Raw genomic sequence first — 24,679 nt, forward strand, 5'->3', positions numbered from 1 at the left:
AAGAAGCGGATGAAAAATGGCGGACAATGGTCTGACCCTATAGACGGCACTGAGGCGTCGAATCCCAATGTCCACAGCTTTCCTTTACAAAGACAGACTGAGTCTTCTAGAGACTCAACCTAAACACAAAGGTACCTGGGGTCCGTCTTTAGACCGACAGAGACGCGGTGAGATGACAAGAAATCGAGAGTCCAGGACACTGATCAGTCCACTGCGCATGCCCCTCCAATTTCTGATAAACCCCGATTGTTATAATGCAAAGCATGACCGTCCTGTTGATGGTCTACAGAAAGTGGTGCAGGAGGAAACGAAATGAAGATTTTTTATTCTTGATTATTTTTCGAGAGAGAGAGAGACGCGCTTGAAGTATTGCGTTGATATGCAAAGTGGCCGCCATGTTTGTAGCTCCAGTCCAGGCGTGAATGGCAGCTCGGAACATTTTCAGTTTATTTTGTTTTTGGAAAGACTTTGCTGAAAGTGCAGAGATCGCTGGCGGATGTAAGGGAGTGCTACTGCGTGGGATGCCGTAAAGAGAAAAAAAAAACCTAGTTTGTTTTTAGCTTTGTTTGCCGATGTAATGCAATCGACACCAAAGGCCAGAGAATCTTATTTCAGTTCCACTCAGCCACCCTCCTGATTGTGAATAGCGCCCTCTCTGGGTCGTCTCTGTCTCCAAAACACAACAATCCACTACTCCAGCACAGCACCACTTAGTCAAACGCGTGAAAAATGCAGGCACGCACGAACACTCCCCTCAACACACACACACAGCTGAGAGTCCATATTTATCAGTATGGCAGAGAATTAGCTACAGGAGAAAAACACTGGCACTAATTCAAGACTGGCTGCTAGATGAAATGATTTAGCCAGATATGAAGATACATGAACTTGTCAGCCATACCTTAAGGAAAGATGTCCAGGGGAGGAGGAAGGGATGTCGTCAGACGTGTTGACGGCAGGTGGCTAGTAACAACTGATGTGTGGTTACTGATGTGGTGCTCTCAGCTTTTCACACCGGACTGTTAGAAAAACAACCTCAGCGAATAGCTTCTACACAAGCAACCTTTCTGTTTGAAAGTATGTAGAAGCTGGACTGGAATAGGAATCGGGGTGGAAGAAGAATAACCGCCATTTTCTGTTGGATCCTCTATCCCACTCTGTTCTGTACTGTGCACTCCCAACAAGTCATTCATCCTAAAATGTGTATCCTTCGTTTGGTCCATAACAATTCATATTAATTTACATTACATGTAAGTAATTTTGAAATTCATGTCTATCCTTATTGTACCCTGTTTAAGAATCATTACTACATTTTCAACTGAAATCATCCATCATGTTCTATCCAAAAAGGTTATCCGCAGATATTATTATTATCATTATTATTACTAAACGTTTTCGCAGAATGTAAAACGAACATTTACGTACTTTACATTTAATTTAATGTTAATCTTGAAATCTTACTTGAGATATTAATTCATAGAAAGTGTCTGTTCTGTGAATTAGTTAAAGAAATATTTATGTCGAGAACATTTGCAATTTTATTGTTGAAATAGTTATTATAGTCATGTAAAGTAGCACAGAATAGCTTCTTATTTGCACATTTTGTAAGTTTTGTTTACTTTAGAAGCGCTTACAGCAATCCATTTGTTGTCACATTATACTTTATGCATACTGTACTGTTGTAAGCTGCTGGTGGTGTTGTCTACCATTGTCTACCATTACCATAGATGGACAAGTAAACTTTGTAGTTAGAAATGATTCAGAAAAGTTTGGTATTAAAATGGTATTATGTAAGAATTGTGAAGATTTCAGTTTAGAAGACTTTTTCAAATGAACCAGATTTGATTATGTTAGCTACCTTCTTAACCAAACACATTGTAGAGTTGTGGCTAAGCACATTTTGGGAAAGTTTTCTGTGACAAGCGCAGTTGACATGTAGACTTGGTGTAAATAATAATAATAACAATAACAACAACAACAACAACAACAACAACAACAACAACAACAACAACAACAACAACAACAACAACAACAACAACAATAATAATTCTGTCAAATTGAGCTTGTCACGGGAAAACTGTCCACAACTGCCGATTAAAGACCGTTCTTAACAGGACAGAAATGGATTTGACAATGTTTGGCAAAGATTTTAGGGTTAAATTGGAACAAGAGTTAGTCCTCCATGCCTTAAGAAACCCTCATTGTTTGATGTTTGATGCATTTGGTTTGATATTTTTTACCACATTACAAACGTGCACTTCGATGTACGCCAACAAAATGCTTATGGTGTTGATTGTAGCGTGAGCAGAGCTCAGTGTCCAGCACCAACCTCAGTGACGTACGAATGGCCGTTGTTGTATGTGTACAGTGGCGGTGCTGTCCAGTGTCCACATGCGTGAGATCGTGCCTGTCGGGGGCATGCTGTGTCACGTGATACGTCTGGGGGCGGCGGGGCTCAGCGGTCTTCTGTACTGGATTCTCTGTCGTGACGGCCGCCATTACATGTTCCGCTGAGGGCCTTGGCCCCCACACTCTACCGACGACCCCCCGCCCCGCCGCCACAAGTAAGGTCGTAAGGCATGCTCACAAACAGCTGGTCGCTAGACCATCCACGTCTCTCAGATTCCTTCTTACCTTCTTACACTTTAAGAACCTAGAAGGCTTTGGCGATCTTTAACTTTTATCTTTTCGTAATTATTTTTTGGTCTCTTGCTTGTTTCTGATCGCACGCCTTGCTTTACAGACGATCTCTCACTCAGAGGCACAGCTTACTGTACTGTAGGACTATTTTGTTTACCTGCACTTTTCTTGACAACAACTCTCGACCTTCTCTCATTGCACGTTCCTTACAAGCTTCATTTCCAGTAGCTGCTTTGATCTTCGCTGAAATGCCGTTCTGTTTCTTTAGTTTTTTTTTCTCCTTTTTTTCTATTGCTTGAGGTGGACGAATAAAAGAGGAAGCTTCTTAGAGCACTTTTTTTGGTTGAGGTGTATTTTTGTGCCTTATTTTGAACATAGACTGCGCATGTCCTTCACTGCTAAACAACATCCGCTTTTTTCTTTCAACAGGCTTGTGACCTTTACTTACCTAGGATGTATTCATTACTTTACAATTTCGAGTTTTCGAGAACGCGGCGCGCAGTGAAGCTGAAGATCCAAGAGGGGAGAGAATCTTTTGTGATGTATTATTGTTTTTTTTTTTTTTGCACTGCTTCTTCAGTTTTGTGAGACTTGCACTCCACCATTGGTTAAATACTCGTTTCCCGTACTTTAATAATGCCTTTATATCCTATGTACTATATTATGTTAAGTATATTGTGTTTGTACTCTACTACTGGTTCAGTATATGAGGTCTCTACTGTATGCTTAGTATGGCTGTACTACACTCCTGGTGTCTGTTATATTCCTGTATGTCGTGTTTGTACTGTACTGCTAGATGATAGTGTGTTGTCTGTATTGTACTGTTGGAATAGTATTGCCGAGCATGCGGTATTCGTACTAAAAGTTGAGTATTTTTTGTTCTTCCTATACTCCAGGTTTATTTAGTGTCTGTACTGTACTAGTGGACATTAGGTGTCTGTAATGTATTGCCTTTACTCTCTGGTGCCTTGACCAAATTCCTCGTTCGTTGTATGGAGCTTATCCTTGTACAGTATGTGATGCATGGTCTGTATACAGTCCTGTTCACATCCTCCTACAGCCTTAGTTGTTGGCACGACATAAAACTCAAACCAACCAAACCTGTTGACAAAAGTTTTTTTTCTGTTTGATAGTCAGTCGTGTAATATTCCGTACTGCCAACAGGCATTGCAGCGTTTTTATTATGCAAGCAGCAACCCATCCCTGTTATCCAAAGTGTAGGCAGCCGCAACGATAAGATGCCAGGCATTGCAACGGTTTCATTACGTAAGCAGCAGCTTATTTCTTTTCTCTGAAGATAAGGCATCGATAAGGAGCGTTGACGCACATGCGCCGACTTCCTGTTGTAGTCCATGACCGTTCTTTGGGACAACACCACCGATCACTTGTCCAGCCAAATTTTGTCCCTCCTGGACACTCGGCATCCATCTGTGTCCTTTTAGACCCTTCAGCATCTGCATTCATTGTTTCCTTAACTGATGTTAGTAGTAAAAACAGCTTTTTTCTTCTCCCACGATGGCTTAAATATTTTGGATAACCATTTTAATTTTCGTTAAAAACTTTTGACCGTATCACAAAACTTGCTCTAAAGAGCCGGCAGTCTTTCAAGAACACCGGTTATTGAGCAAGGAACTCGCACAGTGGATGTTGACTCGTTTGAACCTGTTTTTATTTATGCATGCTGTGCACAATTAGTAAATGTTTTGTTTTGTCATGTGTTCTATGTTCTGTGTAATGTAGAGAGCATGACTTCTTTGTGAAATGACTCCCCACAATGATGTTCTTTCATTGTTTAGTGCAGTAATTAACTGCTCTGATGTCAGGCCAGGTTACCTCTCAACACTTGTTTATTTATTTAATTGTAATACATCCAATTGTCTCGTTAGTGTTAAGAAAATCATGCCCACAGACAGACTGTTAGAAAGTGTCATTTTACTAGCTCCATCGATAAAAAGATATTGGAATTTTATTCAGAAATGGAATTTATGTTTTCTTTACTATAGGGAAATTTTTATATGACATTCTTATCACTGATTTCTTCATCACTGACATTGCTAAAAAATAAAATAATCCAATTCATCACATTTTGTGTCTTATGATGAAAAGATCATGGCCGTTACAGATGTTTTATTATTGCGAGATGTATGAAAGGGAGAGAATGGCATTCACTGTAGAGTTACCTCGGTTTGTTTATTAGCAATTCAGTTGAAAAGCAGTTTATGTTGGAAGTTCTTCGTTTACTCTGCTTGTCTTCCAAGCTTTGTCAGTCTGGATGCTCAGTTATACATTTTCTTTATTAATATTAATTACATCTCGTTAGTAATGCGACTAGTGTGTACTTACCTGCGAGTTTTGGATGTATTTTATGAGGTTGTCTGTGTGACATTCAAACAGAAAACAGACTCGCCAGATCTTTCCCAAGGGGAGAACATCTTGTTGTGTGTGGGAATCTATATTTAGTTCCATCTGCTATTAAGAATAAATCTTACATTAAAGCTTCAAGCCAACAAACCGATGGATAATTTCAGGATAACATTTAGTGTCGTAAAAGCTTTTATTTTCCTAACAAGTCTTTTTTTTTCAATGATCTATGTTTAAGTTTATTCATCTTTTCCTCCCGGTTCTTTCCTCTTTCATGTCTTTTTTCTTGTTGGCACGAGCTCCTTCCTGGCAGTCCTGTTACACATCCGCTAGTGTTTTAATGTGATCCTAAAAAGCTTTAGAGAAACACAAGCCTAGGGAAATGTAACCAGATGTGCACCAGAAGACACAAAGTGTGATGTAAGTATGGCGCTTGAAGGGCATCTGAAAATAGTTTTTTTTTTAAATTTCTGTACCGGACAAAGGGAAAATGTTAAACGCACAGATAAACGCGTTTATGTTTGCATATGTAGGTGAAGGTTTGAAGTCTAATCTTGCCTGCTGGCTAGTATTTTTGTGGACCTGTTATTTGGCAGCCCCAGTATGGTCGTCTGTCCATAGCAACACCTGGTCTAAAGAGTCTTTTCAACCACATCATCTGCAAGCCTCATCTGCTGTCTGTGTGGTGTCAAGGATGGAGGGGTGTGGTTTACAGGGGTGGATGACGAGGAGCGGGGTGCTCGGCTTTCTATACTGATATGGCAGAAGATAAAGAAAAATGATGATGCTTCTTTGATAAGAGCTTAATTACCTCCCTGCTTGCCATCTGCATCTCGTCAGGTGAAGCTCTTTGAAGAGCATCCTATAGAGCTTGTTATTAAAGTGCTGTTGTTTCCGAGAACTTTGAGAGTCTGTAAAAATTGGAACTTGTTTTTTCAACCCTTTGTAATCGCCTGCCCGTTACTTAAAACAGAGACTGAGTTCACTTTTTTTGGTAGTTCTCGTGAAGAGAGGCAAAACATGCTTTTGAACTGTCGATGTCTTTCGATTCAATCTTCTCCTTCCAGCTGTAACACATGTGGGATCGGTTAGAAAGAGAGTGGTGCACCATCGACCAAGAAATGGCTGAAAAAAAAAAATCTGTACTTCTCCAGCTTGGGACTAGTCGGTCCCACAACGGTCATTTCATTTTGGTTTTGGGACGTTAAGGTAAATGGAATTAATTTTCCATGAGTAAAACATAGGTTGCAGATTTAATTAATTATTAATAATAAAAAAAAAAAACAAGAAAAAATCCGTTTAGTTTTGCGGTAATTTTTCAACTTTTGCTCAAGATGTCAGACCCAATTTGTCTAACGTGGTGCACTCGTTAGTAAAATACATTTAAGCAAGAACCTGGACAGGAGCCTTTCTTAAAATTAATGAGATTCTTTTGCCAGTGAGAGCATCGGCCTCAGGCGTGTAAATGTGAGCTGCTGGTTTTCATAAAACAAATTTGGACTTACTTTCTAGAGTTTTTTTTTAACAGAGAGACATGTTTATGAATCGTGTGACGAGTCAACATGTTCATTGTTCATCGCCTCATCCTTGTGAACTGGAAGGTAAAACTTGTGAGGATAGAGAAGACACGTGTTACTTAACAGAACTGAGGTATCGAGGTTTTGTGTCTGCTACAGGAAATTCATGGTCACGAGGTCTGATTGAACCTAAACACCCTGCTGGGATGCTGTATGTGCTGGAGAGTTTGTGGATTCTAGATTGGATTGATCAGACCGCCGTGTGTTCCATGAAATGCCAGAATATTTCGTTGACTCCCTTCTACTGCCCTCAACCTTGAGCGAACGAAAGGAAAAAAAAAAAAAAAAAAGAAGGAAAGACGAATGAAAGAAAGAAGAAATGGTGAGAGATGATTAAATAACGATCGCTGGTAGCCACAGAATACAAGTGTCGGCGAACTTCGACCAGAAAAGCTTAAAGCACACACTGCGCTGTAGGGGATTCCACAAGCCAGAGGTTGCAAGAAGCACGTGGAGGTTAAAGGGCAACGCAAGTCAAAACACAAGTTATGGATACCGACATTTTGAACCGTTTCTACATAAAAGTTTGGGTCGCAAACATTTTGCCGACCATCGCAAATGTAACCAGAGTTTAGAGCGAAAATAACTTAAGAACTTTAATATGTAGGCAGTGTTTTTTGACCTGTCCTGTCTTGCCATTAAGTTCTTGTCAGTATAATCAGTGCTGCGTTTGTTATCAACACCTTGTGCAGAAAAATTCCCAGACCACCCAAAAAATTCCCTGGGAATTCTGTACCCAAGTGCCAGATTATACAGATATAATTTTTGACTCGGAAAGTCAGCGTGATCCTTTATAAAAGATGGCTGGCGCCATGTTAAAAGCGATCTTACCAAAAAAGATCGGCGTCTGAGCCCTAGCTAGAAAAGACTAGAAATTCAAACGTTCAAAACCGTTAGTCTGGTGTAGTTAAAGGTTGCAAGCAATCAAAGAGCCCCGTGACGTTCCACGCCCTATGCTCGCTCCACGCTGTCATCACTTATCTCTAACATGTTTCCACATCATCTAACATCACCGTCTGGGAAAAAAATGCTCATCGAATTTCATCTGAGAACCGACTGTCGGTATCCTGAGCAAATTCACCCCAGGTGCCTGCACTTACTGAGACTCACAGGTCAACTACGTGGAGCTTTTGATGTTCCAACAAATCCAGCTGCGGCGCATGCGCTCTGTGATCGTGATCCGCACGTGCCGTGACCGCTGTGGTAGAGTGAGTTTAACGTATCGGTGTCTGCAGCACGTAAACACGTGACCTCAACCCAAGAGACCGCTCCTTGTGTGCATGGATCAGCCTAGCATCACGTGGACTTGAACATGGTGTGTTGCGCATCACAATGATGAGAAATATTGCCCAATGGGAGACAACTTGTTTTAACAAGGAAAAAAATGCGAAAAATAACGTGTTTGCGGAAATTGGTGGTCAATGTTGCTGGTCAGACTTTGCCTCAAACATGCGATCAGTCATGACATCATGTCAGATTGAAGCCTGCGAACATCAGGTTTGGCTGATAGACAAGCAGCTTCTTCTGCAGTCATTATCTTTGAGTAAATTTGAACAGCAAACATTGAAAAGGACATCGTTGCATGGCGCATTGGTCTCCGAGACTTGTCTGCACTTGGCTGTGCCTTAACGGAGTGATCCAATCCAGTCCCAACATCGATCACCGATCATCATTGATCCTAATTTTTTTGTGATTAGGAAGAACTAAGCTTCGAATTCTGTCTGGGACATTCGTCTCGAACTAGGTTCATGGTGGGAAACGATGCTACCGGAACTGCTCGTCTGCTAGTCGATCTATGCAGGCGATTTGTTGTGTGGACAAGACAAGATATACTAAAAGTCTTGAAACATGTAGTGGAAATCAATCAGTAAACTTAAAAAAAGTACGAGGCCTTGAACAAAGACGTGGAAACCCCCGGTGTGGAGGACAGCAACACTTTTCTCTGCCATTGTCTTGTCTTCTCCTTGGCCAGTCAAGCAAAAAGAAAGGCTACTGAAAAGAATTTGTCTGCAACATTATTCCCGCTTGTGGTAGCAGCCCTCTTCGATGTCGAACTGATAAGTTTTACATTATAGACAGGGTGGAAGCACGTGTGTGGGTGTATTGACTGCTAGATGACGTCATGTCGTCTGCCCGGGGGCAACGGAAGTCGTGCAGAGCCGCACTCAGAGAGAACGAAGATGGCGGCAAACACAACCTGCTGGGTGAGAAAGCTAATAACAAATGTTAACGACCGTGGCATTTGTTCGCGATCTACAGAACGCAGCTCTCTGAACAAAAGAGAATAGAAACAGCGCTCGTGACATATTAGTTAAGATGGTTTCTTTTCACATAAAACAGTCACGACTCTCTTTGATATTTTGCGGGCAGGTAGCAAACTTGTGACTGAGACGAGGTTGTTGATTTGTGTCATCCACTGGGTGTGTTCTGGTACAAGGTGGGGGTGGGACAGGCATTTCAGACTGCCAGTACTAAAAAATTATTTAGCTGCTTCAGAAAAAAATCATTACAACAACTGATAAAAAAAAAAAAACCAACAAAAAAAAACAACTCCATCATAGATTACTGGTATTTATGCTCTTTGAAGCTTCAAACTGATGGCAAGTTGATGACGATGACAACGACGACAATGATGATGATGATTGAATTTGAATCTGTCTGTATGTTTCGTCTTGCAAATGTTCTCCAATGCAGGGTGAGCCACTTAAAAGTAGCTCTCCTCTCTTAAGGATACCCGTCGATTCGATCATTTACCAAGTCGATTCGTCTACAGCCCTAAGTCGATTCGACCACAGCCAGAGTCGATGTACCCCAGCCCACAGTCCAGCCCACCACTGGCCTCGGTGGATTTGACCACCGAGTACAGAAGTTAATGTTCAGTGCAATGATTCACTCTCTGCTCGTTGTATGTAAAGGAAACGACATGTTTTTTTACACAGATAGTCACATGATATCCAAACTTCACTTATTTCGTGACTTAATTAAAGCTTAGATAATGATTTAATTGAATGGACTATAAGAAGTGGCCAAGTCGAATATGGACTGATTGAATCGACTGACGGTCGAATCGACCATCCCCTCCTCCTCCTATGATACACTCTTACAAGCCGGACTTTTAAACAGTTTCCTCCGTTTTATGAGTCTCTCAAATACACTTTTCACGAGAATGGCAAAGCATTCAGTGAAACTTAACTGTTTTACCGACTGATTATCGACATGTTTCTCGCTATGTTGCAGTGACGTTCGTGTCGATAGTCACGTGGGATGGCGTGGGGCAGCACGTGACCGTGGCGCAGGCGTTTCGCGTGACGTCGGCACTCGTCAGTGGCCTGTACTACCACGCAGTGGGCTGTAAGTGTGTTTCCCTCAAGAAGGCCAACAAAGAAGCATCGAGCGACTGAATGGCTGAGCCAGCCGACACAGGGACAGATTTTGTTTTTTCGAATGTGTTGAATTACCTTTTCCTGAGCCCGGCAACCAGTCGTTTCACCACTCTGCCCCTTTACCCTCCTTAAAAAATAAACCCTGAGAATTGCAGACTAATGTTTCAGCTTGTATTCACGTTTCAAGATACCATCGTGATGGTTGTTATGTGATATTGGGGTAGGAAATTGGAAAGGTTTGGGAGTTTGGGGGACGTTGCGCATGCGTGGAACCCCTCCATCCTTCCTGGACATTTCTGCTGTCTTGTGATTTCTGCTGCCCTGTCCTGGCAAAGGATATCAAACGATGCAACCAGATGCCGTTGCTGATGTCAGACTGTCCTTCCCCTTCCACTTCTCATCCTTGTCAAGCGTCCCGTGACATCGCACGTGACATGGCCTTTGTACACTGACCCCTTTGTTCGCTGGATCGGGCGTTCTTCGGCTGAATACACCCTGTGTTGTTTGTACTATATTTTGTGCTTTACCCGTGTCGTGACAGTGCCCTGACATTTCAACGTACACGTGTACATCAACAGTGATCCGCATGTTCGTAAAAGTTTCTTCGTGTACCCGACATCGCAAGCATCAGGATGGAAGAACAAACTTTTCTTTCGTCTGACTTTCCTACAGATGCGTTGTGTCCATTATTGTTCTAACATTCTGCCATTATTATTATTATTATTATTATTATTATTATTATTATTATTATTATTATTATTATTAAACAGTAGTTCTGTAATATTTAGCGCTAAATAAGGCATATATGACAGGAAAACATGCCAGCATGCAATAGAAAATATTTGCAAATTGTTTTACTCTCGTACTAAACCATCTTTTGAAGTCGATCAGAATGGTTTTTACTAGACGACGAACCAGTTTAGCACTAGACCTCAAGACATAATGTTTTGTGCTAAGATTTAAGTTAGAATTTCTGCAATACAGAATATTCCTTCAACAGACAACTGTACCTACTACACCAAAACATGCAGGTCCAGCATGGTGTGAAGACATCATGGTGTGGCAGGAGGTAGTAGTTGTGTAAAAGGCATAAATCATAAATCACCATCAGTCTGGCTTAGAATGGAAGCTCGTAACCCATCCCTTGCAGCCTTAAGGGTACCCGCAGTGATGGGGTTCCATCTATTTCTTGCCCTTTCAGTGTTGAATTATTAATAACTGAAGCCAAACAATTATATGTGCAGCTCTGTGAAACTTTGTTTAAATGTTTAAACTATCACCAACAGGTGTGACGTAATCTGGCGAACGTATAAACAACTAGTCAGTTTACCTAATGTGACTGATGATGTTTACGGGGTAAAGCAATACGTAAATAGTTACTCATCACATCAGTGTCAGGTGAACGTGCGTGTTATCTCCTCATTGTGTTCACCCTCACAAACAGAATCTCTCTTTCAGCTTGAATGGTTCGTTTCCCGCAAACGTCGGTGGGTTAATGGTCTCTGGAAGGAGGTCATCGATTGCATTTGGTGATCGAAGCAATCACTGGGCACGATTGTCATGTTTTTGTGACTAGACAGCGCAGCGTTCTGATCGAAACAATCACCAAGCCCACAATTTCAGACCAGTATCTGATATGATGAGAAACTTTCCAATGGAACCAGCGGGAAATGGTTTTCTGTCTGGTTCAGTTACATTCACTTGTAGCCTGACCTGTTTTGCGATTATTTGTTCTCTGCTTTTTCTTGTCAACTGTTAATTCCTCACGCTTTTAATCAGTAAGCTGGAAAGGTATCAGAATAATTCTTTTTGCTAAATGTATGTGGGTAGAACACCAGTAAACCGTTTTGATAACTTTGTGTACACATATCTACGTTCGTTTAGGAGCCTCAACCTTATTTACATCGATCTCTCTACTTCCTCATACGCATGCACGCACGCACATACACATTCAGGCAAATAAACAAACCCCGAAATAAAATATTAGGTGTTAAGACTCGTTGGCATTAATAGCAAGTAACAAGCCGAATAATAGCAAGTAGCAAGCAAAGTAAAATGATGACAAGAACCAGCTTCTCTCTTTCCTCATCTTAGCTTTTAACACCGCTGTAAAGTGGTATAGCTATAGCTATAGAGTAAGCATGTAGCTATACAACAAGCATGTCTGACCATCGAAGGTGCGCGTCTCTGCAACGCAAAGCTTGGTGCAAGCTGTGAACGATTACGAGGACTATACGCCAGCCGTCAGACCTTTGGGATAGGAAAACAATCATCGTGAAGACGTTTCTGGAAAGTTGTGAAAGTGCTTCTGGACAATACCGAGTGGTGAGATGCATGTCCTCCAGCTAATTTGATTTGTCCCAAGAGGGTCTGGTTTGCTGACCAGGTGTCTTTGATGATTCCAGGCCACTTTCTTACACGCTGACCGTCAGTAAAAATAAACGACCTGCTGATGTCAGGATTCTTTGAGGCACCCAAGATTACTTTTCTTTGAAAAGATCACGTGATTGCCATAAACTCTGCGTACCTTTATTGACCTTCCTCCACGCCATCTCCTTTCCCTATAAATCTTTGTTTCCCGGGAAGAAGAGACATGAAGAAGTCGTAGGACTGCAGCTCAGCCTTTCTCACCATCAGGCCATCATGTTAAGATTTATATCCTTTAAACATAAACAAGACTCGCACATCAAATCGTTCACCAAGTTTGCGTTGACATTTAGGTTCCTAGGGGAGGTGGGTTTTAATTTTTATACAGTTACTTCTGTGCTACGAGAAAAAATAATTAATAAATAGCATTCTCTATTTGCTTGAGATGGATTGATTAGATGCTGCTGACGATAATCTTTCAACTTAACTATTATTGTATAAAACAGCCTTTTGATTGGTAGCCAGTTATGTCAGCAGATGTTACTTCTTCCTGGACATGGCCTTTGACAGTGGATCAAACTGTGACACACTCATGTTGCTGATATGTCACAAAGTATCATGTGTTGCATTGATGTTTTTGATTTACCAGAATGTATTAACTTTTTTTTACACAATTCATTTTCCATTAGTTGCTCTAAATATTTTTTTTATTTCCTTGACATAGTACTTTGTGCGGGGATAGTCTGGAAGCGCTGTAATTCCGCTTTCTGAAAGCACCTTGAAAATTGATTTTTCCTTGAATACACAAAACCCTTTGAAAAAGTGAAAATGGAACTGAAATTTTAGATCATTTGAGCCTTTAAAAAATATGCCATCACTTATGAATAAAAATAGCAACATCATTTGATTAGACACATTGCAAATTATCCACCTTTCTCGTACAGAAGTAAAATGTTGTGCCTGGATTCTAGAGGCTGTGGACAAATAAAAAAAATGATATATATATATAAAATGAAGAATCAAACACAAGGGAAGAGAAAAAGAAATTGCTAACGACAGTCCTGAGATATGTAGTTGATCGCTCTCATCATGAAGTCATCGCAAAGTGGGTTTTGCCATCGATGCCCTGGATTTTGAAACGCAGTTCAGTCTCGTGATTTCATTTGAAATGGAGGGAAAGGCGGCATTATTTCACCTGGGCCATTTAGCCGCTTTACAAACCACTTACCTGAGCATTTAGCTTCGTTTTAATGTACTTCCTAGGGCAAACAGAGTAATTCAATACTAGACACCCCAGGCGGTGCTCTGGAACGCTCATAAAGCAGGTTTTTATACCACCGGGTACATGTCAGGCTCTGCTGAAGGCGGGGTGGATCAAAGTTGCTCGCGTTCAAAACGGTAAAACTCGAGATTTCACGAGAACTGCACTGATCTGCAGGCTGCTGAGTGCATAAAACAGTGATGTAGTTCGTCTTTAGATACTGACAGACACTGATCGTTAGACAGGCACGAGACATAAGTGCGTGTACATTATACGTTTAACCTTTACGCCGCTAAACGCGGATAACAATGAGCTCGTGTCAGTATTCATTTCAGGACTTAACACTCGCTTTGCCTCATAAATATTTGACGGCCATTAATTTACGACACATAGTTGTATTTACCCATTAGGAGTCTGAAGCGAAGTGAAAACAACTTTTCCTGAGAAGACAGTCTCCGAGGACTCTAACAGATAATACCAGCCGTGAAGCGTAGCATCATCACCTCCCCTAGAAAGGTCACGTGAGGCGTAGTTTCTATACTATCTGGGTCTCGCTATGCCACACTAAAGATAGCCAGCCAAGAGTAAACAAAGAAATCCCGACTAATGCTAAACCTTCTCATGCGTTAGCAGCACCAGAATACCCCCGGGACCTGGGAGGCTCTTCAGCATGTTGTTTGTGCCATCACCAGCTTCTCTCTGTGTTCTTGGCGATAGAAAATGGCTGTTGTTAAGGGCACGATAGAAACAAAAGCAAACTTTTGACAGACTTGACCGACAGGCTTGTCACAAACTCCTGCAAAAAGCCGAGAAGGAAATTTTTGTGAACTAAATCAAATTTCCCGCAGAGGATAGCAAAACCTTAGAAAAGCGAAGAAAAAAATCATGAACTATAGAGTTAAGGTCTCGTGCATCGAGATGGAAATTTGGATCGAAAAAGTTGATTTAAGACAGTAAAAAAGAGCCCACCCATTCTCCTAATTTAAAAAAAAGCTACATCTTCATGGCAACTTGTCTCACAAACCCAGTCGTTTTCTTCCTTCTGTCTGTTCAAACGTCCTTTGTGCATACGTCATCACAGGAGAGTAGGAGGGCGGTGGACATTCATGACCTCCCTGACCTTCTCGGTCGTCTGATCTCCAGAAGATTTCCTCCCCTCCAACCATGGGATCACGCAGGCGGTGCTGTGTCCTGACCATTGCGCAGTCTCAGAGACGGAGTCATTAAAGGTCGAGGCTAGCCCGGAAATGCCGGTAAAGGGAAGCGGAAGCCCCGCCAACTACCGCAGGCCAATCCGGGCACTCTCAGCCGCTTGATTAGATGGTAACATTTTTCTGGGTAATGAGCGTAGATTTTTCATCTACTGATGGTCATCTCCTCATGTCAGACATTTTTGTAAAGAGTTTCACCTTCACTACTAAAGCTTCCTCTTTATACGACGATGGTTAATTTGTCGTTCGACCATGCCATTTAATAGGACCAATGTTCAAAATAAAAAAAAAAAATAAAATAAACAACCAACAAAACACACACACACACACACTAAAGGACTTCCCAGACACAGATACCAAAGGTCCAAGAAACGGGTTTCGTTCTAACAGCCTTCAGATAAATACTGCTCATTCAGTGTTGGCATGAGTGAGCTTAATGAGCGTTCCTTATCTAACTCATTTCCGACGAGAACTGCTTGAATGAACTAAAGCTTGCCTTGTTCAACTGAATATAAACTCTACAGATATTTTAAACTCAGTTTTCGAGCATAATATTTCCTCCAAGTTCATACGGCTTCTACATCTCCATAATGATTCAATTTGTCTTGACATTGTGTTTGTTTTTATTAAATATTGTTTTGGTGAACATAAACTTTAAAATAAAATACTTTCTGCATGTCTTTTCATGGATGACTGTCTACCAAAGTTCTATTTGCACTATTCAACTTTAATTTGTAATCATGCACCTGACATTTTACTTACTAATAATAGGGTAGATTGCGGATGTTGTTTATTTCATGCCTTTTGAAAAACAAATCATCTTTGTACATTGGATGTCGAAATGAGTTGATCCTGTTTATGTATTTTGCTGCCTGACCATTCCCAGTGAAGTCCAGTGTTGTCACTGTGAACAGTCAAAACTGTGTACATTAAAAGTCTGGATATTCTTGCACTTCGTGATGTTTTGTGACATTTTATTGATGCAAGCTGATATCCATATTCATACTCTTGAACAATCGCAGTCACACGGACATCATTTAGTTAATTTGTTTGTCTAATGACTGGATAAAGCTCAGTGAATTTTATTCCCCTAAATGTCATCGAATATGTTACTGTCATTTCGAAATTCATTACCAAGATAAACAGAAGGCAGATAAACCTTGGTACCACAGTGTGTCTACCTGTAAAACTAACATCTATTTCTCACTCTTAAATATGAAGGAAAGATTTTGTGGTTGTAATACATATTTATGTCCAGCGGCACATTACTGACATATGTCTGCCGACTCATGGGTGAGCAAAGCAAAGAAAGCTGCATTAACAATTTATCAGATGAACAAACCGCATGGATCTCTCCTGGTCCGGAAATTCGTGGGTGGTGGGCTGGAGGTGTTGACAAGTTAATCAGCAAGCCCGGAAGCAAAGAAGAAGCAGGCCACGATTTTATTTATCCAGGCTCTGAAATTTGCGTGCGATTGCATCATGGGCCACGATCTACAAGTAGCACGGCCACAAAGACCGAGTCAAAAGATGGAGAAGGCAGTCTGGTCTGGATTGAAAATAAGCCAGCGGGGAGGAGGACAGGGAACGAAAACGTACAGGCTCTGTGGCGAACTTCATGAAGCGAAGGTAAGTCGTCTCGGGTGAATCAAGGGCAGCCATCTTAGAAGGTGGTGTCCAGACCCTAAAAATGCTACTTTCTCTCAGAGTATCTTTACTGCTGAGTTAGTTTACAGTCACTGGGTTACACTATTCATGGGGTCTTGACATGTATTGACGGGGACAAGAAAATTGTTCTTAATTTTTTTCCATCTCTCCCACAATTAACGACTTACCATCGCGTCATGAATACAGCCTCTGGTCAGCATTTGGGGGCGGGGGAGAGGCTGCTATGTAGTCCTAGATGTTATTGTAATAACCAGCCAGACAGCTTCTTATTGACTCGTCTTCTTTACTTTTTTTTCTCTTCTGTTTCCTTTAGTCCCTTATTTCGGCGTATGAAATTATTGTGTCTGTAGTAATTTTAACCCCCAAATTATAATATCTACTAATTTAATTTCCGAAGGTAAGTGGGATCGTTGGTGCGATTTCGGAATTATCAGTTAAAAAAAAACTTCACTGACGCAATTGTCCACATCACAAAACTGGGCTACACTTGGAAATGGCAAAGACCGCGAGGCATGCTGGGAGGCAGGCAGCGCAAGGGGAAGAAACAGGGCTATGCACTGCATGCGCAGCGGAAACAGCGCCGCCTGGTGGCAGTAAGAACCCGGTTGGGCATCCTCAAGCCCCGTGATTAGTTCAGCCGAGTTCAAATTATTCCCTTGACCCGACTAGGCAGCAGCAGTGGGCGAGGGCGGATATTTTAACGAACAAAAAGAGAAAGGCTCGCTTCAAGAACTTCAGCTGACAATACAAGGTTACGATGATTACGTCACAAAGACGCCGAGGATGTGAAATAGCTGTTATCTACCGTTGCTTACGTCATTGCCATTACTGGTTATCTTTGTTGACGTCATTCCCACTGTTCGTTGACGTCATTCAAGATGGACGCCTGCTTTATTCTAATCAAGTCTGACATGTTTGTGTCTGAGGATCAGATGTTACGCAGTCGTTGTATCAACATCGCTTGCAATAAATATAATTGATGTAAACTGTGAACCGGTGCGTGTAAACATGGCGTCCTTCTGTCAACACTTTGTGATCGAGAAAGTCTCCATCCTTTGTGCCATCACGACCTTCACCTTGCTCGTGCAATCTCCACAACGTGACAGCCGACGAAACTTCTTCCGGTTCGTGAAGTGGCATCTGCTTTCTCAGACCACTGGTCCACACCATTCAGAGCTCTGATGAAAAACAAAGTTGAGATGAAGCTAAAGGGAGAGAGCACACTTGCTGGATGGATGGCAGGAAACAAAATGATTGGTCACGTGACAAGAAGCCATGAGATAGGATGTGTTGTTATGGGCATTGATGATGACTTCAACAAGTTTTATGTCAGGTTTGATGTACATGACATGACTCTGAAATGAGAATTGCATTGTTCTTCCCTGTCACCAAGTAATGATTTAGTGGTCGAGAAGGATGTAGCATCTCGCCATTCCAAGATTAATCCATTCAATGCCCCCGGACCAGGCTGTCTAAAAAGACGGATGATCATATCTTGTGCCCAGCAGCTGAGCTCAATGGTCACGTGATGTTTCATCTATTCTTGAACTGTCAGCGCTGCAAGACCAGTAATTATTCCAGAACCAAACAAATCCCACGCCAAAGACCTAAATGACTTCAGATCAGTGGCTTTGACCCCTATTCTTGCTAAGTGCCTAGAGGGGATTGTGTGCCACTAGCTAGTCCATGTCATTGCTAATCAACTAGATCCTTAGTAGTTTGCGTACTAAACAAATAGAGGAGTGGATGATGCCTACGATACTTCAGTAATCTGTCACAAAGCCATCTGTCACATCATCATCAACAACAACAACATAGCTTGGTACAGTAATTGCACAGTAATCAAATAAAGTAAAGCAAAAAAAAAATAATTTTTTTTTCAATAAAAATATGTACTTAGTGAGCACTTTAAATCAAAGAACCAATGTATTCTAAAGTAGGTCTGTTATTTTCCGAATCATCTGAAGCCGGTTTTCGTGCTGTCAAAAGCGGAAAAAATATCTGCTTTCGGCTGATTTTGTAATGATATATTGACCGCGGTAGGGCCTGATACATGTGTGTAAACTGTGGAACGCTAGACCTCTCGAGTTGTCTTCCTTGACAGCAGCGCGGTAAACAGAGGGCGTTGTTGTCGACTGGCAGAGGACCTCTCTCGTAGACGATAATCGATAGAGAGCATCAGAAACACACTTCCGATACGTTTACATGGCTTAGTGCTTCAGTGTGTCCATCGTCCACTTCTCTCCTTCCTCTTGCTGACAGCAGCTCTCACGCCTGTTGTCCTTGGTCTTCTGGCCTTGGTCTTCTGTAATGTCCTGCACCGTCCAGTCCTTTCTTATCCTCAGGATACTTTAGGATCCTGTTCTAAATCTTTCGAAAAGCACGCGGACAAAAATGTATGCATTTCGCCCGTACACGCGCGCAAACATAGATAAAACACACACACTCTCGAACGCTCTCTCGAACACACTCTCGAACGCAGTTAGATAGTTACATTTAATTAACAAGTCGAGATATTCATATTGACATCCTTTATTGCTGACGAAATATATTAAAGTTTATGTATTAAATATATTAAAGTTTATTTTTAATTTATTGTTATCTTATGAATGTATGGGTTAAGTAGAAAAGGCTGGTGCTTAATTCAACGGGAGTTTCATCACGGCAAGTAAGTAAAATACAGCTCAGCTTAAACTCAATTTTATTATTCTTCTTTTCTGCTGGCAATGTTTCTATTCAAAGCTTTCTCAAATCCAGAGAAATTATGGCAGGCAATTTAGAACGATCCAGTATTATATAAATGCTATTCCAGCTGAAAGCTGTGCGCCAATTCCACTTTCTGGACAGAGTTCTGTGACTCCGATGATCAAAACATACACATTTGTTCTTATCTATGAAAGGTTTATTACACATAAAGCAAACTGCAAACATTCCTTTCGTGGTCTGAATAGGAACAAGTTGGCACAGCTCCGAGAGTCTTGCTTGATGAAATGCTTCTATCGATTGTCGCTTCATCTACTTTAGTTCTGAGAGGTTGACAACAACAACAACAAACTCAGTTGCACTCCTGGTGCTAGTGTACCTGGAATGAATTTGTATCAATTTAGGAATCATTAAAAAAAACTATATCTACTTCTGCTTCATCGAACTCTTCATCAGTTGCTGCTTGCCATCCCTTTTTGTTCGATCTATCTTGTCCTTCTGCGTGAATGGAAACGCTAAATAAACAGTTGGGTGAGATCACCGCCAATCATACCAACCTGATTTAATATTAGATATGTAGTCTTATACAAAACGTACTCCTGGAAAGAAATGAAATACTGTATGTGACAATACTTTTTTCGCTTTTTGGAAACAGTTTAGATAAGGGAATGTAGTTATTTTTGTAGCTATAACCTTCATTATAAACACACTTTGTAGGGTAGAAATAGCTACTTCAGGGTACTTGTGCTTGAAGTGTAAATACATGAACCAGAAAAATCAACAACTTTCACAGAGATGAGCCTAGGAAAACAGATACATTTTGAGAACTTTTTTTCAGTTATGAAGAAAACATATTTTGAAAAGTGCTCTTGCAGGAAGATGGCGCAGCTAAATACTGATTACATTATTGAGTAATTTATCGGGAATCCTTGTCTCACCACATAATTGAATTTGGCGGAAATGTAATTTCTGTAAAAATAGCTAGACCGTTGGCATTCATAGTGAACAGAATTTTTGTTAGCCCTACACTGCACGCGCACAAACCAAATACACTTGCCCGCATGCACACACACACACACACTGACAAACACACTTACTTGACGCCAAGTACACATTGGAGAGCACGCTGACTAAAAGAAGGAAAAAAGGAGATAGACCAGTGTACGCATTAATTTGGCTGAGTCGTCGTCCTTGTTTGAGAACGCGATGGTCATCGATCGATTCTGCGCGGCTCCACGACGAAACAGGATGGCGGCGAGAAGTACACCACGGACAGCATCAGCGACTACGGTAGCCGCGCTGTTGCTGCTGGCTTGAGGAGAAAGGACAGGGAAGAGCGAAGGTAGGGTGTGGAGGCTAATGGGAAGTAGGGTGGGTGAGCACACGTGCAAGGGGGTGTGCGTTGGTGGGTGGGGGCTGCTGAGAGGAAGTTGGATAGGTGGTAAGGGGAGGTAAACATATTTTTTCTGGACAGGGTTCGTGCTCGGGATATGACTCGTGCCATTCTTTTCTTGCTTCCGACGCGTTTAAAATATGCATTGAAGCCGTGACCTAGTGACCTCCCGCCTCATCTCAGAGGATTCTTTCCGAGACAACATTTACCACAACGCTACTTCTCTCTGTTGATGACACACTGCTTTGTCTGGACTGTAAACATCCTCTCCTCCCATCTCTTCGATGTTGGATTTGGGTGGACCAACCCTGCGTGCAGCTTGATGTGTTTGAGGGCCGAGCGTTCTATCAAGCCAAACCTGCAGTTTGTTTTCTTCTACTAGCACTTTGGACCGCAGAGACTCATCAGTCATCAATCATTGGAAACAACGTGAGGCTGTAAAGGGTTAAAATAGAGACTAAGCTAGCAGCTGGGGGCGAAGGCGGGGTATGAGTGAAGGCTGCAGCCTAAAGGTTTGTAGGTTAGGACTGAATGATGATGACGCCGGCGATGTTTACAATGGAAAGAACGAGGGCAACCACGGGGCATCCATCTACTGCGCATGTCCTGTTGCTAGGTGAGTGACTTGATTGTGTTGGCTTGATAGCTTTTTGTGTGATCTGAGTCGCATTATCACCTGGCCTTGTGAGCCAGCGATGCAAGACATCGTAAATCAATCACATGTGCATTAGTAGGAGCATCCTGAATTTAGGGCATCACCATGTTTTGAGTTAGTGTTTTGAGAGCTGCAGATCTCCATGGAAGCAGATAGTAAGTTTAGACAGGTCCAGCCACTCTCCTGTATTGTTGAGTGAATTTATTGCAGTTTTTTCATGTCTCCCTCTGACGTCATCGGTGACCTGTAATGCATACGACACGTGTTTCTTGCCCGAAAAGAGGCTGGAGATGCAGGAGGCGGTGTATGCTCAGGACAAGGAAAAGGTGTGCAGGTGAGTAGGCAGAGCTTTGTGAATACTTGCAGACGCACTCACGCACACACACACATATATACATACGCCCTCCCACACACATGTGCACATACACGCATACAGAGAAGAAGTGTGAAAAAATCCTTAGTTGAGGACATGTGATCCATTCAATTGTTGTTCCCAGACTGGTGGCGTCAGCAATAGAATGCCTGGATAAGGCAGAGGACGACTGTAACAACAGCGAGAACGTCCCGGTGATCATCAAAACCGGCATCGAGCATCGACGAGCCAACATTAGTTCTTACTGCGGTAAGGAAGCTCTCACATGTCAGATATCTCATGTCAGATGCTGTAAGTAGTGGACACCTTCACCTGATGTTAAATATCTCATTTAAACAACAAAGGCCTTCACATGTTGTCAGACATTTTACTGCAAGCATCCGACGCCTACAAGTCGCCCAAAGGCTTGCTCCTTTAAGAAGACAGCCACTAAATTGTCGTTACAGTTAATAAAGAATGAAAGGACAAAATATGTTATGGAGGTACTCAAATGCCTACAGATGCTGACAAATATCTGAATGGTTACAGACCCGCATATGTTGACAAATATTTTAATTCAGCACATACTGCGCCAAAGGCTTGTAATGATGACATTCTTCATGTTGATAATGATCACAACATTGGCCATGTATGCAATGATTGCATATAATGTATACAGGTGTGTGTAGAAATCACAGATGCTGACTACTTTGTGTAATAAACACAACATTGTCACAGTGTCCTGTTCGTTCAGTTTCAGAGGCCAGCTGCGCCGGGCGGCTAGCTGTTAGTAGGACTGTCATCACAGGCTGGACAATGCTGCTGATGGTTTCTACAAGCAGTTCGGTCTTATCTACACTGGCGAAGGAGTTAACCCTTAGTTTCCTTCATCATCTAGCCAAGACTTCGTGATCAGCTTGCAACCTTGAATGAGGCAGGTGGTTCTCATCTCACCCTAGGCAGCACATGGCTTTCAGAGAGCCTGGGACCAAGTGGACACCACGTGGCTGGACGCTGTGAATGGCTAACGCCTGAGTCTTCAGTAATGAGCATTTTAGCAAACTGCTAGCCAATAGCCTCTAGTATGCAGCTAGTGACCTCCTGTGTCTCCTGACCCCTGGGAAACAAGGAGTGATGGAGAGAGGTGTTCGCTAAGATATTGTCAAATGAAGGTGTGTAGGGAGGAGTAGTAGTAACGGAAACCAAGTCGTTGAAGCTTTCGATAGCATCCTAGGAAGGTCGTTATATTAGTTTCAAAAATAAGGTCGATTTCACTTTTGAAACGATTTTGTGCGACTAGCATAAATGTAGTGACACTTTTATCTATTTACCATGGTCTTTGATGTTTTTTCTTTTGCCTGGCATGTTGTATGGCGATTTGTAAAAAGCATGGAACAGTATTTTACACTTGTTACAGTTGTTTAGGTAAGATATGCTGTTTTAAGGGGTGAAAATATTTTCTCGCTTGGATGTTCTTTTGAGGAGTATTTTAGGTGCTAGTCGAAAGTTTCACATCTTTCGTGCTGGTATTTTACCTCCGGGATTTAAAACTAACACCAGAAGGTCCACAAGTACTCAATGGGAATTATGTCACGAGTTTGAAAACTTATGCTGGCAGTTTCCCTTAACTTGCACAATAAATTCAGGTCAGGTGTAGCTTTGTTGATGGAAATGCTTTTAATCTGAATGTCAGGATGAATAATTACATTCGTCAATCAAGTATGTTTCTGGAATATATGTTGTTCTCATTAGAACTGCGCAATTACTATAAGGCACCCGTGTTTTTCTCAGAGCAACAGGGAAAACAGTTGTTGACGCACAAGGGGAGATTTCTCGTGTATGTGGCCTTCTTTTGTTCCATTTCTCATAATGATCACACTGTCTTGACATTCTTTCGTGCATTTCCAGGTTATAATCCAGAATTTCAGCAAGAAAAAGTTGAAAGTTGACATAACAGATTTGTTTTTGTTATCAGCAAATTGTGACTTGGATGACCTGGAGTCGTTTTTGAACGCCGTACAGCCATGTTTCGAGTATTCATACTGTTTCTAACGGTTGTTTGTATATTGTAAGTTGAAAAAAAGCTGCTTAATTCTGACGTTTTTTGTTTACTTTCGAGATACATATCACGCTGGTGAAATAAACATCACAAATAGTTATTACAAGGAGAAAAGCAGAGTAGCATGTTGTCATACTGTTTTTTGGTGACTGATCTTCGTATTCGATCAGTCTGCGATTTTAACTCGCTTTACTTCACAAACTTGTATCAATGATTTTTTTCCTGCAGCCATCACAGAAGATTAGGGCATGTAAACTCACAATTTTCTTTGCTACCTTAATAGAACAGTGGAAAGGGGAACATTAAATTTTTCTCTTCAATTTTCTCGTCTCCCCTGTCGTCTCTTTTTGATAATTATTGATCAGGTTAAACAAGACTTGCACAATCAGGGTGGAATTTTTGTCTGGCAGTTTTCCATTATGCGGAATGAGTGGGTGCAGTGATGTCTTGACACATCACGTGGCAACGTATCATTATCTGAAGATTAAACTTTAATTAAACTGCTCATCAAAATGAAGTATGAACTTACATGCGATTAATAGCATGCTTTATTAAAGGACTATGGGGACAAAGAGTTACAAAATAAATATAGTTACATACAAGTCTATATGCTATACTATATATCCATTTGTCTATGTATACAGTACAAGGTCCATTATTTGTAGGTGTGTTGTTAAAATGTAAATGAGAAGTTGAGATTAGATATTGAGATTAAATATCTGCTGTGCACTGCGGAATTAGTGTTTGTGTCTAGCGATATTTAAACAACATGTTTATCAAACTGATTTTAATTGTTATACAATGGCTTGACCTGAAGAGAACTTATTTGTTGTTGACGATATATGTCCATTCCAAACAAGTTCATGTATTTACTCCGCATTTATAAATGGAGCAGCTGCGTTTTGGTTTAAACGAATAAATGTTATTGCCCTTTACGTCGATCTCTACATGTGTGTTTGTGTTTGAGAGTGTGTGTGTGTGTGTGTGTGTTTCGCGGCATTTATTGTCTCTGTATTTGTGTGAGCGTTTATATAGTGTAGTGTCTGACA

At 41.4% G+C, this 24,679-nt stretch overlaps 2 protein-coding genes across 5 annotated transcripts in view; both read left to right on the forward strand.

Annotated features, from left to right (window-relative positions):
- Nucleotides 1-14,449, forward strand: part of LOC112559018 (tumor protein p53-inducible protein 11-like) — a 68,083-nt gene extending 53,634 nt beyond the window's left edge. For 2 of the 4 annotated variants that reach the window (XM_025229835.1, XM_025229836.1), the window contains exon 7: nucleotides 9,816-14,449. In XM_025229835.1, the coding sequence (XP_025085620.1) occupies nucleotides 9,816-9,979 (164 nt within the window). In that variant the 3' untranslated portion in view covers nucleotides 9,980-14,449. Of the gene's footprint in view, nucleotides 1-2,368; nucleotides 2,565-3,069; nucleotides 4,721-9,815 lie in introns of those variants that run through there. The other 2 variants (XR_003098262.1, XR_003098261.1) reach the window with 2 other exon arrangements.
- A 5,803-nt stretch (nucleotides 14,450-20,252) lies between these two features.
- LOC112560732 lies at nucleotides 20,253-24,565 on the forward strand. Its single transcript, XM_025232757.1, has 4 exons — nucleotides 20,253-21,180; nucleotides 21,430-21,553; nucleotides 21,717-21,841; nucleotides 22,326-24,565. Exons 1-4 carry the CDS (start codon nucleotides 21,096-21,098, stop codon nucleotides 22,481-22,483), a joined length of 492 nt encoding a protein of 163 aa, XP_025088542.1. The 5' UTR covers nucleotides 20,253-21,095; the 3' UTR covers nucleotides 22,484-24,565.
- The last annotated feature ends 114 nt before the right edge of the window (nucleotides 24,566-24,679 follow it).

The sequence above is a fragment of the Pomacea canaliculata genome, linkage group LG3 (genome assembly GCF_003073045.1).
Source record: "Pomacea canaliculata isolate SZHN2017 linkage group LG3, ASM307304v1, whole genome shotgun sequence".
NCBI classification, from domain to species: Eukaryota; Metazoa; Mollusca; class Gastropoda; order Architaenioglossa; family Ampullariidae; genus Pomacea; species Pomacea canaliculata.

What these genes read in the sequence shown, in the direction of transcription:
- LOC112560732 (XM_025232757.1), top strand. Translation starts at nt 21,096, where the DNA reads ATGATGATGACGCCGGCGATGTTTACAATGGAAAGAACGAGGGCAACC. An exon ending in TGCGCATGTCCTGTTGCTAG is followed by an intron (nt 21,181 to 21,429) that starts GTGAGTGACTTG and finishes AATTTATTGCAG; the next exon opens with TTTTTTCATGTCTCCCTCTG. An exon ending in GACAAGGAAAAGGTGTGCAG is followed by an intron (nt 21,554 to 21,716) that starts GTGAGTAGGCAG and finishes TGTTGTTCCCAG; the next exon opens with ACTGGTGGCGTCAGCAATAG.